The sequence below is a fragment of the Nycticebus coucang genome, chromosome 3, assembly GCF_027406575.1.
Source record: "Nycticebus coucang isolate mNycCou1 chromosome 3, mNycCou1.pri, whole genome shotgun sequence".
NCBI lineage: Eukaryota > Metazoa > Chordata > Mammalia > Primates > Lorisidae > Nycticebus > Nycticebus coucang.
The window spans coordinates 155,520,124-155,539,536 of record NC_069782.1 but is presented as its reverse complement, the minus strand read 5'-3'; the positions used below and the strand labels follow the sequence as shown (position 1 = coordinate 155,539,536).

The following is a 19,413-nucleotide window of genomic DNA, read 5'->3' as shown; positions in this document are numbered from 1 at the left end:
AGTCTTGACAATCGACTCTCACGGAGGCCAAAAGGGCAAGCAAAGGCCAGGCCCATGTGACCTGTACCCAGAAAACCCAACAGCAAGGAGACCGACAGAAAGGGGAACAACGCTGTGGGCTTGGGGTATTTCCCCTGGGTAGCTGGGGTGGGCCAATCCAACAGAAAGGAAATTGATCTTTCCCCAATTCTCATGAGAGTAGTTATTACACAGTGTAGTTTTGTTTTTTTTTGTCTTCATTTAATATGGGGAAAGGGGGAGGAGAGGAGAGGGGAGGATGGACAGAGGGAGGGTGATTGGTGGGATTACACCTGTGATGCATCTTGTAAGGATATATGTGAAACTTAGTAAATGTAGAATATAAATGTCTTAACACAATAACTAAGAAAATGCCAGGAAGGCTATGTTATCAGTGTGATGAAAATATGTCAAATGGTCTATAAAACAAGAGTATGGTGCCCCATGATTGCATTAATGTACACAGCTATGATTTAATAATAAAAAAATTTTAAAAATATATCTTCAACGGAGCTTGGCACGGTGGCTCACGCCTATAATCCTAGCACTCTGGGAGGCTGACATGGGTGGATTCCCTGAGCTCATGAATTCAAGACTAGCTTAAGCAAGGGCAAGACCCTGACTCTAAAAAAGCTGGGCGTTATGGCAGGCACCTGTAGTCCCAGCTACTAAGGAGGCTGAGGCAGGAGGATCACTTGAGCCCAAGAGTCTGAGGTTGCTGTGAGCTATGACACCTGCAGCACTCTACTAAGTGTGACAAACTGTCTAAAAAAAAAAAAAAAATTTGTGAACTTTCTGTATGTATGCTATCCTACAATAAAATGTCTTAAAACAATAAAATACCTTCAATGTATGCTATCCCTGTCCAACAAGGTTCAAGCAGATGACAAGAGATATGAACAAACAGCCAAAGACTATTAAGCAAAAAATGCAAGTCAGTGGCCATGAGCCGCCTGAGAGTGGATTCTTTGTCTTCATGTTGTGAGTGAGTCCACGCAAGTTCTGTTTTATGCTAGTGCCATCATTTGCAGTGTATGAGATGGAATTAAGGCACCTAACTACTTCACGGTATTACATAAAAAATGTTCAGGTTTCTGGAAAGATGGGGAAACAACATCTACCATAGGTCCAACATGTCTGTGGCTCTCATTAACTTCAGACCATTTCCAGCAAACCTGGGGCCCCCTGCAAGTTGGAGAACATGAAGAATCCTCAGAAGATTGTTACATTTTAAAGCTATAGTTAGATGGCAATGAGACAAAAAGAATGTGAGGAAGAAAGGGAACAATTCAAAAACCAAATTCCTATTCATCTTCTTTCTAACTGCCCTTGACCTTATTTTGACCCAAAGGATAACTATGATGTTTTAAAGACTTTTGCTCTTAGCTTTTTGCACCAGTGACATTAATCTATATGAACACGCTTTCCCTTACTTTGCCTGATTCTTTAATTTAATAGCAATTTTTTACAAAATCCTTCTTTGGGCTTGATTTATATATAATTCAAAAAGTCAGATGAATTTTCTGCCCAGAGAAAAGGATTTTAAATTATAATTCATGGTTCCACTGAGTTGGCAGAGAAATTGGGACCAAGATTTAGTGCCAGCAGCAACTGAGATGGGTCAAATCTTAGGGCAATAATATCCAACAATTTGGCAATAATGTCAAAAGTCACAATACTATTTTGAATGAGTAATTACATTTTTGAGAATGCATACTGAGAAAACTTTCGAAACAGATTCAAGCCATGTGCATGAAAGTGTTTGCCATAGAGTCACAAATCTGTAAACAACCTAAACGCCCAGCTATCAGGGATGGGTACATAAAATGATAGTCACTTCGCTTTATGAAATATTATGCCATCATTAACGCCATGCTTACTATGTTGTAATCAAGGCAAATGTCTTTGTTTTGCCAAACAAAAAGTCCATTAGAAAAGCCCTAGACATAATGTTTACATCATATTATCAATGTGCCAAGTCGGCTAGTGATCCAGAGAAACAGAAACAGCTGGTCTTTCTAAAAGGCATTATCCTCAATATACAAAAATAATTAACAATTTCTGCTCCCATGGTAAAAAAGGGAAGAAGGGAGTGCTAATATATGGGTTATTAAAAAAGTTTTGAGATACACAAAAATCAAGAAATGTAAAGTCCATGCAGATTGAACCCCCGCACCCCCAAACCAGTAAGCCCAGCAGGTTGAACCTTGGCGGGAGAGTCAGGACGCTGTCGGCTGTATTTCTTGGAAGTGAAATAACAGTTACAGCGTGTCTCAAAACTTTCGTAGTGACCCATAGACCACTAGACCCTGCCCAACTGACATTACATGGTAATAAAATAACATCGAGCCCTTGCTACTGTCCATTGTTGGAATAATATCAAATCAAATAATACTAACATACTAAACTAATCACCAGTCACCTGATAAACTGGCTAGTGCATACAAGCACAAAAAATGGATAATGGTATCCCAGCCAGTGTCAGAGCCTCTGGGGGGCTGCGGAGCGCAGCTGTGGGTGTGTACAGGAAATGACTCCTGCACAGTCTCAGGTGCACTGTGCACACACACACACACACCCACCTGGCCTTTAGGTGCCAACCCCAGGCCAGGCCCTGGTTTGTAGGCAGTGCTGGGCCTGGCGGTCCTCAGATCCTGGGGACTCACCCTGCAGGCCGCTCCACATTGACCCAGAGGGAGGCCGAGCCTCCAGCCTTGTGGTGAGAGTGATGTTATCAGACCTCTTTTATGATGCCAGGCAATGTGCTAAGGGTTTGATTGTTCTGATTTTATGTCATTCTCATAAGAGCCCTTTCTGGAAGATTCTCTTTTATATCAATGTTACTCTGATTTAGAAATTTAAAGTCTTGAGTGGTTTGTTGGAGACCCAGGCAGTGTGTGGTCAAGGCTGGGAATGGCGGTGACGTCAGCCCCCAACTCGAGGCTCGGGCACAGTGTGGAGGCTATACAGCACCTCTCACCTCTTTTCTGTTCCAGGAAATAGCAAAACTGTGTTCCACATGTGCTGCCTCGGCGCACCCTGATAAAGACTGGCCAGTGAAAATCTACAAATAATTTAAAGCTCTTTTCAGCAACGAAGTAAAAGGTAAGAAGGAAGGAGCTGCCCTTTAAGTATTAGATCACATTAATATCAAGCTACCTTGATGAAGTTTTGATTTCTTTCCAGTATAAGAATGTTCTCAAAATTCCACAAAAATCTATATGAAATGCCCAGTCTCTGCATTTACTTGAATTGCTATCACATTTTTAAAAAGGTAGCTTTCAGTTCAGAGGATTCCCTCCTATCTGGGATTGGCTCGTTTCACCTATAAAGCACCACGGCCAAACCCTTAGTGTCCTCAGGGCAATCTCTGTACACACACGTGTATGTGCACATATGTGTGCACGGGTGGGTATGTGTTCCAGCTTGTGAGTACATGAACACTACTTATTTTCATGGACCCAGGGAAGGAGCCTTTGTTACTTCTTGAGCATAAGGTATTGAGAGTTTGTCCTTTGTATTCTTATAGTATGTTTTGAGCACTTTACTAGGCTTTCTTTTGGGAATTTTCATCAGTTCCATTGAACGGGTAAAAGATTGACGCATACACAAAAGAGAATAAAAACAAAAACTTTAGAATTCCAAATAATGAAACTTTGCAACAAACAGCCAGTCTGAGTGTATACAATAGCATTTGATTAAACACTCGTGCATATTCCAAAGAGGAGAAAGACACGTTCATCCAGGGTTTAATGGGTGAGTAAATCCAGATTAAAATAAGTAAAAGCTAAAAATTGAGAATAATTCTCCCTAAAATCGAGTGCAAAGAATGATGTGCTTCCTCAATAAGGAAAATCATAGGTTTTTCTCTCTTAAGCTGTAGGGAATTATGTTTTCCATGTTCAACACATTGAACTCTAGAATTATCTGAATTTTCTTTCAAGGTTTTCAGGCCTGGCCCCTTCATGTGCCCACGCCACTCATTGCCCATCCCTGTCCTTACCATTTGGAAGCTTCGGGTCGAATGAAATTCACACTGCATCATATCAAAGAAGATGGGGATGGTGGCTTTGCGCAGTTCCGTCTCAGGAATTAAAGTCATTTCTAATATTGGGCCCACCATTTCTGGAATGAACTTTATCTTGTGTTGACCTGGGAATGCAAAAATACGTTATTCAGAAATTTTGAAAAAGGATAACAAAATGGGTCGTAAATGGTCAAAACAAAACATAGATCATTGTGACATTGTATTCCAAATGTCATAAGTGAAGCTGTTCGAGGATTCATACTGTGTAAGGCCTGCGATCATGACGTGTCTGTCATAGAAGATAACCCCCTTGCGTAAGCAGACACCTGTATCACACAGATGATGGCCATGAGCAGCTGGCTCCCAGTCGTGCAGGGAGCAGGCTGGGAGCTGGGGTCTCGGCCTCTAACTTTGCAGACAATGGTAAGAACAGAAGTTGACAAATGAGGGAGAGCAGATAGTCTCCTGGGTCCTTTCTGTCTCCAACACCTTGTGAAGATGAGTTTGCAATTCGATACCTCTGTAAAGAATGCACAGTGATTTCTGTGACACTCTAAACCACTACGATCAAAGCAAATAAAAGCACAGGCATCAGATGATGAAACTATAGAAACAGGAATGATTCTGCTTTTTTCCAGCCACAGTTTGATAGGAAAATGCTTATTTAAAATATTATTATTTATTTTTTTTGTAGAGACAGAGTCTCACTGTACCGCCCTCGGGTAGAGTGCCGTGGCGTCACACGGCTCACAGCAACCTCTAACTCTTGGGCTTACGTGATTCTCCTGCCTCAGCCTCCCGAGCAGCTGGGACTATAGGCGCCCGCCACAACACCCGGCTATTTTTTTGTTGCAGTTTGGCCGGGGCTGGGTTTGAACCCGCCACCCTCGGCATATGGGGCCAGCGCCCTACTCACTGAGCCACAGGCACTGCCCTTAAAATACTATTAATACTTTATTAATCTCATCTCTTGTTCCAGCTAAGATTTTTATTCAGGGAGATGATTTATGAAAGTTTTTTTAAAAAACCAATAATATGACCATGGTGCATAATCATATGAGTATTACAACAGTAAAGGACAGTTACTACATTCACTACGCGATGAGCCTGGCAGAAAGCATGAGCTTGCTGACTTCTCACGACAACCCTCTGAGATAAGTACCTTCTTAGCCCATTTTATGGATGAAGAAACTGGGCTGTGTCCAGGCTGCTTGGGGAGCTCTCAGTGGACCCAAGGAGCAAAGTTTGAACCTGGGTATGATATTCAAAAGTCTCAGTTGTGATCTTCACTTTACTTATTTTGTCAGAGGATCTTTATGTGGCACTGGGACCCTAACCACCCCTGGGAAAATAGCAATGGGGCAGCTGTCCACACCACTCCCTGCCGTCGGATGCTAGGATCCAGTGATGCTAGGATATTACAACTCTCAAAGAAATCCCCCAGGAAGTAGAGACTGGCTTCTTGCCAAGCACCCCAACTTTTTTCCTTCAGACTACCCTGGAGCTGGCACTGAGTTCCATTCAATTTATTTTGTTGGAAATCTTGGTACCCTGCCTTTCTGGGCCTGTCTCTGACTTACCCATATACTAACTTAGAATCACCACTGGGAACCCAGCACCTGAGCAGAAAAGTCTGCTGATGGCCCTGACAGAGGTGGCGCCTCCCTCCGGCTAGTGGTGGGGTCTGCACGGTGGCTCCGTGCCCCTGGGGTGTGCTGCTTCTAAATTCCCCAGGACTGGGGAGAACCATGAGCTTATGAAGAGCTTGAAGTGGGCAGAGGAAGGTCCACCAGGCAGCAGAGTGAGGAAGCTGCAGCAAGTGCCAGGCTTGGTTCACTGCACAGACACTGAGAAGCTATTACAAAACTCAGTCCTAGCGGGGGTCGTGGCCTTATTTAAGGTGACACGATTACATTTAGAGGCAGGTCCTGAATGTAAATCACCACTTAAATGACCTAGCAAGTGGTCACGTAAGACTCCTTTTAAAATCCTGCCCTCTTGTCTTTAATGTCAGAAATCCTGATTTATTTTCATTTTGCCCCACTACAGCTAACAGACATTTTTAACATACCACAGAAGTATGCACAAGAAACTAAATTCTTCCATGAAATATTCGCAAGTTTTTTTTATTAACACTGGCAATTCATCCATAGTTAACCAATCTTACTAATATTTTTACACAATCAGGAAACACAATGGATATTCTTAAGAATTTAGTTTTCTTTACAACTCAGCTCATACAGATTTCTGAGAATCATTAAACAAAGGTGGCTAATATAATAGCTATACTTAAGAAAATACAGGTTCCTCACAATTAGCCTAAATACGTTTTTATTGGGCGGATATGCATCTAAAATGTAACCTTCAATAAAGCATCTGAGTATAATTAAAATCTTATTTTTAACTTTTACTAAATAATTAATACTCTGACTCAGAGTATCATAGCGAGAGCCTCATCACTTCCCCAAAGCTCAAGGTTTCTGAAAGGCACGCAATAGCTGTGTGCATACCCTTGAAAATGCTATTATATCTAGCCTCTCAGCTGACACTTTCCTTGTATTATGCCTAAAAAATGTCACAGCCAATGTTTCAGAAAACAGATGATGGTGACAGGGTGTTGTTCATCAACTACAATTTCAGTGTCATAAAGTTCTGTCGCCAACAGGTTTTATTGCTCCAAGTTGGGAGAAACATATCAGGCAAGTAGCAAGTGGTCATAGACACAAGGATTGGAAAAATCAGGTGCAGAATTGACCGTGTCTTCACCTTCGATCACTACTCTTCCAGTAGTGCAGACGACTGGTTAGTCACCAGTCACTTGTCTGGAGCGGCGCTGAGTTCTGTGGATAGTGACATCCCTGGGATTTAACCATCACAATCCCGAGCTCCCGAGGGGAGCAGGGTATGGTGGGTGATGCTACCTGGTGTTATCTGTTTTTTTTTTTTTTTTCTCTCTCTCTCCTTTTTTTTTTTTTTTTTTTTATTTGCATTATGGATCTTCCCCAGAGCAAATCTTGCTCAAATTTAACAGAGTGTTAGGTCAGTGAGGATCAGGTGACTCCTGCAGTGTCGACTTCCAGAGAGGCTGCACTTTTGGGGGAGGAGGCGAGTCTGTCACCTCAGGACACCAGGCCAGGCTTGCTGTCCTCTCCACTCCAAATCCCATAAACCCAACTGGAGCCTTCACTCCAGCTACATGGTGAGGCTTCCCCTGGGAATGACACCTATTTCCCAATGAAACCAGACCCTCCCAGTCCGCAGCCACCCCTTGGTTGTTTAAATTATCTCTTTACAATCACGAGTGTTAGAAAACTGGGACATTAAACAGAGTTTCATTCCAGGAAAATCTCTATGTACACACGGGCAGGAAGAGTGGAAAAATTCTACCACCTGGCCAAACTGGTTAGGCCACAGCATATATGGGTTTCCAATGAAAAGCATACAACTCTCCACATCTCCCTAAAATGCCCAGGAAGGCACTCCTTACATGAAAAATATCCTAAACAGAGTGCGTGCTGCAAGGACGTTTGTCCTAGCTGGATTGGGTACAGGGTGCTGGACGTAATAAACAAAATGTAAATAGAGGCAGCATGGGGCCAGCAGGTGCTCCCACAGGAGGTTTTACAGAGGGTACTCTGACCCATGACCCAAGAGCTGGGCAAAGAAGCACATTCCCCCCCTTTTTCTTTTGGGAGAGTCTGCTTTTGATTTCCCCATCCAGACTCTAAATATAACAGGGTGGAGGGGAAAAGGGCCATGCTGCTCTGTCCCCTGGGGCTGGGCTGCATTTGCACTATATTAAATTGAGCAAAATTGACCCAAGATCATTGTTTTGAGGCTGGGCCCAGAGAAGGTGCGGTCTGAACACGTCTCTCCGTGAGCCTCGTGTGCTGCTGCAAAGGCTGGAGGAAGAAACAGTTCTATGGAGCGTTCAGCTCCAGGTCTGACTGAGTGACAGGTGACTAACCAGAAGATCATATATATACACAGAGATGATTTCTATTTTTATTTCCTTGGCAGAGTCAGCTCTATCATCCTGCCAGTCTGTTCCGAAACCTGAACCCATTAAAAAAATTTTTTTTTCAGCATAGAAAATAGGTTGTGTACATCTTGGGAAGTCAAGATGTGCTGTCATAAATTTTGAGGATGGCAGCCTTGGCAGTGACGCTCTCAAACACCTGAGACCTATAGTAGAAAGGAGCCAGGTGCCTGGGGTGACCCAATGGGGCTCTGGAGCTGCCTGGGGAAGGTCCTATGGACTGCTGATGCTTTTATTATTATCTCTTTAACTTTTAAAAAACACTTAATTACTTTACAAATAAGGACCCAATCCTGGTGGTCAATTGCTATTTCTCGCTGTTTCCAAGTCCCTGCCCTTAATTGGCTGAGGTTTACCTTTGCTTGGGCACTTCTAATACCGGACTGGATATTCCCAGCTAAAAAGCTGCAAAATGCATCTCTTATGCATTAATCACCACCTTCAAATCAGCAAGTAACAAGAAGAAACGGGGAAATGTGCTCTCTTCACCGCATCCTTTACATTACAAATCAAAGGAGTCTCGTTGCTTGACTTGGCCTATTTGAAGCATAATGACAGATAATGTCAAGAAAACCTACCACTCTGAAGAGGCTTTCAAAATCTGTGCCAGACCCGAGTGTGCTTCCTTGGAAGGCCGGCCTGCCCGTGGGCTCGGAGGGGCAGCTCAGGGAACCTCGCCCCACACCACTGCCCCGGGCCTATCTTTACCTCCTTTGTTGCTGCCTCTCAGATGGCACAAATGAAATGGAGCCAGTTTCCATGGTGGTCAATCTCAGGGACTCCAGGAGTGACACTAAAAATACTTAAAGGAAACAAAACCAAAAGCAAAAAACTGGAAGGGCAGGAGCAAGCATTGGGCAGGGTGACATCTGGCCTGTTGTTGCTTTAGCTGAGTTTTGGAGATTCCTTCTGTGCAGCGAGGGACCCTACAGTTGAGGGATAGCTGAGAGCTGGAGGGGCCTTGGGGGGCCCTCAGGGGTTCCTGTGTGGTGGCAGCAGCTATTTACAGGGAGAAGGAAACATTTCCATGTGTGAAGACCCATAGCAACTTCTACCAGGGTGGCTGTCCCTAGTTATTGTAAATGATGGGAAAAATACTAGTGAGCCATTTCAGCAAGAAGGACCTTCACTGAAGAGCATATCTGAAACTGTCCTCTTGGGGGAAATAACCCAGTTTATACTTTGGAGTTGAAGTGCAATGACTCAGAACAAGGTGGGCCATTGTTTTATGAAGGGCCAGGGTTAAAGATGACCTTGGTGTCCAGAAGAGAGGTCTCAGGTCTGCCCAGGGACTCCTGGCACCTCCTTCATGGATGTGGTGCCTACAAAAGCCCTGCACCCCCAGTCATCCAGCAGAGGACAGCATCCGGCCCCACACCAGCTCTCCCCAGGCGCCTGTTTCCTGTCCTGCTTCTCTTTCTCGCAGGGCGAGGCACAGCCCCTGCCACCACAGGCGGTGCTATCTGGCCGGCGGAGCAATTGACAAATGCATCTGTCAGAGCGTGATTTTAAGACAGACACAGAGAGATCAATTAGAATGGATCGGGAACGGTCCCTCTCACCATTCTGAAGCCTCCACATTTTATTACTGAGATCATCATATACGTGTGTCACAGAATTATCAAGATTTGGGATAGGAAATTTCTTGAAAAATTCAGTCCAACCTCTTTATTTCACAGCTCGGAAATACCAAGCCAGGATCTTGAGGCCACAAGGGCAGGTGATGCGGGGGACAGGATGAAAACTCCAAGGTGTGACTGATGGATGGACTGTCCCCTCTCTTCATGTGAGAGCACAGGCTCCTACTCTGCCCCCATTGATGGGAGGAAGGCCAGGGACAGGATTGTGTCTGGTGGGTTCTACAATGCAGGGATCGCCAGGCCCTCTGACAGCTGAGCCAGTACGTGGGTTCTTGGACACGTGCAGCGAACTCACTTGCAAAGACCCGGCACAGCGTGTTCGTAAGGGGTCCTCAGCTGACTCCAGCACTGATGCTCAGAGAGGTCGCGGGGGGAACCTCTGCACTGTGGGGGCACAAGTAGGTGGAGCCTTTCTGATTGGCTCTTCACCCTCACCTGGGAGCCTATACAGAGGATTTCCTGGGCACCTAACTGGGTCTCATGTTAAATAGACGTTCGTAATTTCTACCTTGACCGTGTTATCCATAGAGTAACTTACATGTTTGTCTTTCAAGGTCTTCTTTGTTTATTTTTCTGGGTAAAGAGCCATTTGAAAAATATTCCATCCTTCACACGAGCAGAAAGACAAATGCCTTCTGAGTTCTCAGAACTTCTCCTTGAGATGAGACAGGACCACCCTTCATGGGTCTGCTGACACCAGGGAACTCAGGAGGGATGGGGAAGCAAAGGTCTTTCTGAAGAAATCTGGCTTGGGTTGAAGAGAGGTTGCCGTGAACTTGCCAACCCCCAGGACAGGAGTGGCCCTGAGAACGCTGCTCCTGCCCCCCCCCCCCCCCCAGGGAGCCTAGCCACACACCTTCATCAAAATCCATGTTGGGTTTTAATCACTTTGCTCCCTTCTGCATCTTTCTAGCTAAACTTCTCTGTCTGTCACTGTAGGGAGCTGGCAGCTACTTAAGAAGCATCTTAGGATGCAGCCACGGCATCACAGCCCTGGGTGAGCAGATGACACCAAGGTGCAATGGGATAAACGGGGAGGGAAGTGGACAGACTTCTGCTCCCTTCTAGTCAAGGAAAGATCGTCTGGAGCGGAGGGGAGAGTGAAAGGCCTCTCGCAACAGGTCACAGTAGGGTCTGCGGTGGAAGGAAGCAAAGCCTGGCAGTCCTGAGGCAGGAAAGGCACTTGAAGCCTTCCTTGCTTATGGCCTGGGCAAGACCCCCAGCCCCTCTGTGGCTTTGGCCACCTTAGCACAATGTGAGCCTGAGGGCTGAGGGTGGGAGTCAGAGAGAGCTAGATCTCAACTGGGAGTGAGGCCAGATTCCTAGCGGGCACTTTACAGAGGGAAGAGACTACATTATTATTAGTCACTGTTTCTTTAAGGGGCTTATATGAAAAAATTACATGTCACCTTGGTTAAGACTTGACGATTCCTTATTAATGATGAAAGTAGGTAGATAAATATTATTGATTAATTAATCTATTTATGAATACAATCCTGTTAGTTTCACATCATATACAAACATATCCCTTAGTGCTTTCATTGCAGGAGCACCACCACCTGGTGGCAGCGTACCTAAATACAGGATCCAGGTCCAGTGGGCAAACAAACCTTTAGAATGCAGAGTCTGTGAAATCAAGTACAAAAAGCGAATGCCACAGCAGGCTGAGCTACATGGTTGGCTGCCTGAGAAACCGAGGGAACGGACAAGATGCTGGCACTGCCAGGAAGTGGGAGTTCTAGGCAATGTGCTTACCCCACAGGAGGCCACACTGCTGATTTTTCTTTCCATCCCCCAAATCAGATGTTCTTTCCTCTCTTTCCGTCTCTTATCTCTTAATTACCGAAAACAGTTACTACAAAGAGTAATAACTGCTGTCCAAGGCACACGTACCGTTCAGATTTTTAAGACCCCCAAACGCGGACCAACAGGGCCAATGTGGTGACCCACCTGGGCTTCAAGATATTCACCACGCCCCGAAACCCCGGCTACTTACCAAGGTTGTACCACATGTCTCTGATCTCAAAGCCAATCTGTCTCCGCATATCTCCGTACCTGGAAATCAGAGAAATGCGGAATGCTGAATCACTCTACAGAGCTTTGAAAATCAGACCTATTGTTTTTGAGTGCAATTAAAGTCTCCTATCACTGAGACAAAGAGAGTGTCAAAGTTTCAACTTCTTTTGCCACCAAAAGGAATCAAAGGAGAAGGAAACCTAGCAGGGGAACTCACTTTCTTCTCACTGAGGATCATGCATTGTCCCCCTGGGAACCTGGGGGAAGCAGAGGAGAGTAACGAAGCCCTTTTCTCTCTTGCCCCTCCTGGTTCCCGGGCCTGAGGGGGAGTTTGTTTTCCCTTCCCGTCATGTATTGCAGATAACAAATACTTCCTACTACCCAGCTTTCCTACATTACAATTACACCTGGAGTCAGGAAAGGCCTCTTTCAAATTCTCGCATTTTTCTTTATCATTTTAAATGTAAAGAAGGGCTTAGCACCAAAAGATGTTAACAGATATTCCACTTGTGGTTGTTTATCAGGGAAAACAAATGCTAATTTTCCTCCAGGTGGGTGCATGGAGGAGGTGTGCATTTCATGAGTAAAGGGAATTTGATGCTTCAGAAGATAAACCTTTATTAGTTTGTGAGCAATTTAACTTTTTCTTTTATTGCCTAAGGAAAAAGCTGATTATATTAAAAATAATAATTTGCAAAATTATCCTACCGTATTACAGTTTAGCAGCTGTGTCACTGAGCCCGCTTCGTTCATCCTTGTGTTGGGAGATGTGAAAAGGCAAGCTCTGATGACAGATGACTGCACTTTGGCTCTTTACATGAAGATCTCGGCCAGTATATCAACAACCCGCAGCCTGCTGTCACCTTATTAGTAAAGTCTCTGGTTCCCTAAGCACATATCTGTCACTCATAGCCGGTGTGACAATCTCCACCAGGGAAGATCAAGGTCCCTGGCAGCCTGGCCCACAGCACAGGTGGAGACGCTGAACCAGGAGCATAAGCCTCTTCCTACCAGGACAAACCAGTCCTTTAAGGTCCACGTATCACCTACAAGCCCAGGTGGGCACTGATGTAGGTATATTCCCTCAAGGAGGGGGTCTCAGCTGAGGAATGGGCCCCTCAGCAAGGCTACAGGGAAGACAGGCCCCTGCCCACGGATGGTGGGAACACACCAGCAGCACAGCTACTGGGCCCAAGTTGGAGGTGGCAGGAAAGACCCTCCATGCCTAACTTGCACCCCAGGGGATGTATGACCTGAGTTTTGGTAAGTGGTGCATCCTTTTAAGGTTTGTGGTGCCTGCTCCCTGATTCCTAATTTCCCTTTGGGACCTAAGCAGCTGCCGTGGCCTGGTGGGGAGAGGATGCCACTGACTGCAAGGTGCCCCAGCAGGTGGGATTCCTCCTGGTGTTTCTCAGGAGATGAGAAATGTGGAAAGTAAGGCTCTGGCCAAACCCAGAGTTCTCCTCCAAGGGTAGTGAGGGTCTCGCTGTCCATCTGGATGAGTCACCTTCCAGCCAAGCAGGCGTCAGGCAAGCCTGGGATGTGGCATCAGAAGGTCACAAACACCTGTGCCCCTTAACCCTCTGGCACCATGTGTGCAGACCCGCAACACCTCCAGGTGGTCAGAGGCCCGAGCAGGTGAAAATGTTCACTGCAGGGCAGGGCTGCGGTTCACTCACGAACCCACACTTCACACGCTCTTCTCACACTCAAGCTGCACAGAATCCCTTCTCATCCTACAGAAACATCTCTCACAAAACAAGACGGCCTCATGCCAGGCTCACTGGCACCAGCACTGTGTCTCCTGTCCCCTGTCTCAACTCCCCCTATCGGGTCTTACTGTGGTTAGAATGAGAACAATTTAAGGGAAACTCTAAACTTCAGAAACTCAAGCACAGGAGACCCTCGGCAGCAGCCAGTTTAACCATTGTGGCCTGAGTCATTCAGGCATGACCCAGAGGAGTGACTAGCCTTTTTTGGGGGGGCAGCATTGCAGGCTGGATCCTGGGAGGCTTGGGAAGGGCAGCCACTGAGAGGGCCAGCTGCTCCCAGACCATCCCTGCCTTCCCCTCCGTGCCTCTCCCCGCATGCCCCCTCCCTCAGGTGATGGGGGATGAGGGCTGAGGGATTTCCATTCTTGGTTACACTTCACTGTCTGGTGGGTGGAACAGGAAGGGCCCTCAGCAGTATCTGAGAACTGGGGGATTAGCAAAGATCTGAGAGCTGATCCCTCCTGAGAGTCAGGCCTCTGGCATAAAGGTGCTAAAAATGCTGTTTTAATAGTCGAGTAAGACAAGGGCATTGAGGCCTTGGAACAAAGGCAACAAGGAAGGGTGAGGCACCGAGGGTGGAGGGCAGATGGGATTTCCCTGGCAGCGAGATTGATCTTTTCGCTAGTTTTAATAAGAAAGCAGCTTTGATGAATCTATACATGCCGCAGAGTAAGCCCCAAACAGAGTTACAGCTGTCACCAGAGCTGGAGAGGGCTTCCCGAACCATTTCCACTTCTTCCCACGAGGAGAAGAAATGATTGTAATTGAGAGTGGCTGGGCTAACACTCATTACCTGGAAACAGAACCCCAGAGCTGGTGGCAGCCTGGGAGATCATAATTAAGTTCCTCTCTCACAATTTACAGTTGAGGGAACTGACTGGTCCTGGAGGAGAAGAGCAAAATGACTTGGCCATCGTCACAGGGCAATGGGGGATGGGTGGGTGGGAGAGTGTCTGAGCCTTCAGGCCCCCAAACCCATGCTCTTCCCTCAAAGCACACGCCCCCCAGGACAGGCAAGGACGCCCAGAACTTCACAGCCCAGCATTGCGGCGTGCCTTTCCAAATGCTCTCCTTCCATCTGACCCTCCTGATAAGCCCAGGAGGTGAGTACCCAGACATCATCCCAGCCAGTCTCCAAAGAGAAAGCCGAGATTCAGGGCACCAGCTGGAGCCACTACCACGAGGCAGTGAGCAGACCATGCATTCGGGGGGCAGCCTCTCAGCCCCCAGGGAGAGCTAGAACCCCACACATCAGGCTATCTCCCTGACACAAAACTGTATGAATTTAATCTCTGTGGCCTCAAGACCTGATTTCCTGAATCTTTACACTAAGAAACAGAAAACTCATGTCCACCAGAGACAGCCCTGCCTTGGGGGTATGGCTCAACCCGAGCCTTAATCTAAGCACAGTGAGCAATTTCCTTGACTGCTCTGACCCTCAGTCTCCTCCTCTGTTGTATAGGGATATGGTATATGACAGTCACCTTCCAGGCCTTTGTGAAGGAGGAGAGAGACATGATGCCTCTTGGCCTCAGCAGCGCTCAAGCCACGAGGGTCCTTCCTTTAAAATCTTAGTCTGGGCTTTATCAGTGTTCCCACGCTCGTTTAGATCAATTCATTTAGTGAACACCTGTTGAGCACTTGGGCCAGACAGGGCTAAAATGAGAATACGAATGTAAAGGCATGAGCATTAATATAAGAATAATAATATTAATATGACATGGAGAACAGATAAGACCCACAGACCACAGGGGGCTGTTAGGATTGTAGGCGGGACGAACAGTAAGCAAATAATCACATAAGATATAGATATAGTGAGATAGAGCAAGAGAGAGAGAGAGATAAGGAGCTGCTGCTTTGAAGGCCATGATTATGGCATTTTAGGAAAAACGTAAGAGGAGAGAGAGAATTGAACATGAGTTCTCTAGGACAGCTAAGTTTGCCCTAAGATTTGAAGGACAGGTACAATCCTGACAAACAGGGAACAACGCTAAAGGCAGAAGAACCAGCGGGTACCAAGGCCCTGAGGCAGGGCGGGGCCGGTGCGCACAGACCACAGCAGGCAGTTGGCACCTTCTCTGTAAAACACCAAGGGGGGTTGGCTGTGCTGTCAGCAGAGGCAGGTCTTTGAAAAGGCCTTTATATAAGTTTCAAAACTTCTCTGACATAAGAAATACATTTCCTTTATTTAACTGGCACACATATTATTAAATATATGTGTATAAAAGTTTTATGAAGGTATCATTTAACCTTGCTGCCTGTAATGAACTCTGATATTCTCTCTCATATTCTATTTCACTGAAAAAACAAATCAGTGGCTCATGACTGGTGTGGGTTGAAGTGTTTCTACTATAAAGACAGGTTGGAACTCTGTGGCCTTATTTAGAAATAGGGTCTTTTGCTGATGTAATCATGTTAGGAGAGGTTCATGCTGGACCAGGGTGGGCCTAAACCCAACAGCTGGTGTCCTTATAAGGAGAGGGAGATTGAGAGACACAGACAGGGAGTAGATGTGAGGAAGACGCCAAGGGAAGACAGGGCAGAGATGCAGATGCCAGCCAAGGAGAGCCGGGGACGGGGTGGCGGTGGGGGTTGGGGGGGGCAGCCACAGAAGCCAGGAGAGAGGCAAGGGGCGGGTCCTCCCTCTGAACCTCCAGATGGAGCCAGCCTGCCAACACCTCATTCCAACTCCTGGCCTCCATGGTTGAGAGACAGTCCATTTCTGTGGTTTCAAGCCACAGTCTGTGTTTGTTGTTATGCCAGACAGACCTCACGATGACACTGTAAGAAAGGTGATGTTCTGGACCAATAAACAGTTGAGACCTACCATTTGAACAATGCTTTCGTAAGGACAGAGAATAGAATGAGATGTCCTCAGCCCGAGACTTGAGGAGCTCCCAACACTTAGTATCTGGGTGGAAGAGAACGCGGCTGGCAAGAGAACCAGAAGGCTCAGAACAAAACCCAGGGAGGAGTTGTGAGAGTCAGGAGGGGAGCACCGGGAGGCAGAGGAGCAGGGACAGCAGTCAGAGCAACGAGCTCCCCCTTCTCCCATTTAGGCCCTGGGGTGGGGTACAGGGCAGCAGCCAAGGCCTGAGTGGACGGACGGAGAGGAAAGGAGAGTGTGTGTCTGGGAGGGCTGAGGGGGACGGGGACCCCAAACGGGACCAGTGGGAATCAGCCTTCCTAGACACAGGTCTGATGTGACAGGGTCCTGCCTGCCCTGGGTGTTGTCCCACTCAGCAGGTGTGACATCACCAGTGCATGTGGCACACAATTAGCCTTTCTAACATGGAGCCAGTGCAGGGTTACCACTTGCTAAGCCTAACTCCACTTTGTTTTAAGTAATTTGGGTCTTTTAGAGGAAAAAAAAAAAAAAAAAAGCATTAGCACAGACACAAATCAAATTGATGGCATTTCCTGTCATGGTTTGGAATATATAACTGCAGCTTCCGATGAGGTCACCTTGCAAAACGGGGCACACCCAGCATATTTAATCCCTTTTAGTTTCCTTGTGTCCCTTGGAGTTTCAGAACCCTGTATTTGCTAAGATGAGGTTATTTTTGTTAGTGCATATTTGGGTCCAGTTGTGAAACCTGTCCTCCTAGAAGATCATAGACTTCTCCAGTTACAAAAACCAAAACAAAACAAGAAAACATCCCCAGCACCAATGGGAAGAGGGGCTTTGTGCGGGTGGTCTCTGCAGCAAGCTGGGCTTTGCCATAAGCCTTCACCCAGTCACACTGACAGTCCTCCATAAGCTCTGTGTGCGAGGATGTGTGGAAGGGCCAGCTCCAAAACCCTTTGCTCTTCTGGAACAACGTCTTGTCCTGAACACAGACGCTCCTCCACGGTCATGGGCCACATCATCCCCATCAGGACACGTGACGTCTTGCATACTAAAATTGTCAAGCTGGCTGTTTGTCAAAAGTCACCTCTTTGACAATTTAGTCATATTTCTCGGGCCCCAATAACAGAAAAGGCTGGGGGTGGGCAGCAGGCTCAGAGGTGTCATTTGGATGACACCTCTGTCCTTCCTTAGGAATCACTAGCGCTGAGAACTCCTGAAGGGTGAGCAGTGGAAATTTCCCATCGTAGATGTAAATCCCCAGGGGTTATTCACTTTGCGGTTCACCGGGAAATCTCGCACGCAGTTTGGCTTCGACAATCTCAGTTCTCTGTGTGGCGTGGCGCAAGTTTCTCCCAGGCACTTTGGAGTGAATCTCCAAATTTTTTGCCCCAACTTCCTTCTTCAGGAAGATGGAGAGCTAAACAAGAGGATGAGCAGGCAGTTAGGTCTTCTGGAGCTAGGACTTTCTACTTTGAGCCACAGGCTATGGACTGGGCAGAGGTGGGAGCTATAGGGATTGGGACAGACGAAGCGGGGGCAGGGGGGACTGGGGTGGGGAACTTCCCACACAGATGCCTACGATTGAATTTGTGAGCCCTAGAGTAGCAGACAGGCCTGTATGGAGACAGTGCTGAGGCTGTTGAAGGGTGTGATGTGGCTCACCTGTGGGCTCCCTCCTCCCAATTACGGCCTGGGCAAGACCACCAGCCCCTCCATGGTCACACTGCAACCACACTGCAAAACTCCAAAGCACCGTGCTCCACTGACGGGCAAGGCAGCACCCACGGCTTGCTCAGAACTGTGGGTTTGATTACCACATCATTGACCCCTCAAGGCTGCTCCAAATGCCAAGTGCTCCAGGCCCTGCTACTCCCTTCACTTCCAACAACCCAGAGCCTCTCTGTGCTTGTAGATCAAGCCATCCCCTTCAACCCCCAGCTCAGAAGTCCACACTGTCAGGAGGCCTCAGGCTCCCCAGAAAGAGCTGATGGCCCCGCCTCTCTGCTCCAAGGTCCTCGGTCAATAAGCCACGTACACCCATCCCACCACCAGTGATTTTCACACTGGTGCGCCGTGTGAGGATCTTAGGTGTACTCTGAAAAATTTTAAAGATCATTAATTAAGTTATTTTCAAAGTAAGTTCAAAGCAAAGTATATTCTTTTCCTTTACTGTTTTTTTGATCAATGTAATTTAAGTGTGCCATGGGTATTGAACAATGGATTCGAGTGTGTCATGAGATAAAAAAGGTTGGAAAACACTAGACTGTGACCTTCATCATGAGAGTTGTATCTTTCCCCTCTGTCCTGAGCACCAGGACTGTGGCCTGACTGAGCAGAGTGGGCACTCAATCCCTTTCCACAAGACGATTTTAAACAAGTCAAAACATTCCTAGGCACTCTATGTGCCTAAAAACTTTAAGTCTTTGAAGAGGGTATTTTAACATATCTCTTTGCTATTTGGAAGTAAAATTTGCCAAGGGATCATAAATGGTACAAGGTTTATCAAGAGGCAGGAAGAGTGCAGCCCCCGCAGGTGACCCCTCCAGGCCACGTGGCCTTGCTGGTCAAGACAGGTTACTTCAAGCACAGAGGACACTGCGTCCCGGGTATCATGACACTTGGAGCCCACACCCCGGAGAGGCCCCTCAGACTGCACAGGGCCCTGGGCCACCTTGCCAGAGTCTTGTAAAGACAACTTCCGAAATGCTAGGGGCTTATGTCCTTGAGGAATGCGGAGTCTCCTTGCCATAGCTGTGAGACAGAGAAAGGAGTTGGAGGCCCTGCCCAGCTCTGGAAGGGGAAGCACCAGCTGCTGTGTTAATTCCCCTTGGCTTTGAAGACTGCAATTCCACACTGCTAACCGGGAAGCAAATGTTTCCTCTGGCTGCCCAGAGTGAGTGGGTAAGGCACTCACTGATGTCACTTAGTTTAAGCTGTTAACGCTCCAACATCAGGAAAGGCCCTGCAGGCCACCCGCCCTGACTTGGAGAGTGCCCAGCAAACAATTGACAACTATCTGCTCAGGAGACACCAGTCCTCCGTAGGCAGAC

General features: G+C 46.9%; 1 protein-coding gene across 3 annotated transcripts in view; it reads right to left on the bottom strand.

Annotated features, from left to right (window-relative positions):
* Positions 1 to 19,413, bottom strand: part of DOCK1 (dedicator of cytokinesis 1) — a 510,373-nt gene that overhangs the window by 77,078 nt on the left and 413,882 nt on the right. For all 3 annotated transcript variants that reach the window (XM_053584228.1, XM_053584229.1, XM_053584230.1), the window contains exons 32-33: positions 11,721 to 11,779; positions 4,022 to 4,170 (exon numbers count right to left, since the gene is read on the bottom strand). In XM_053584228.1, the coding sequence (XP_053440203.1) occupies positions 4,022 to 4,170; positions 11,721 to 11,779 (208 nt within the window). The remainder of the gene's footprint in view (positions 1 to 4,021; positions 4,171 to 11,720; positions 11,780 to 19,413) is intronic.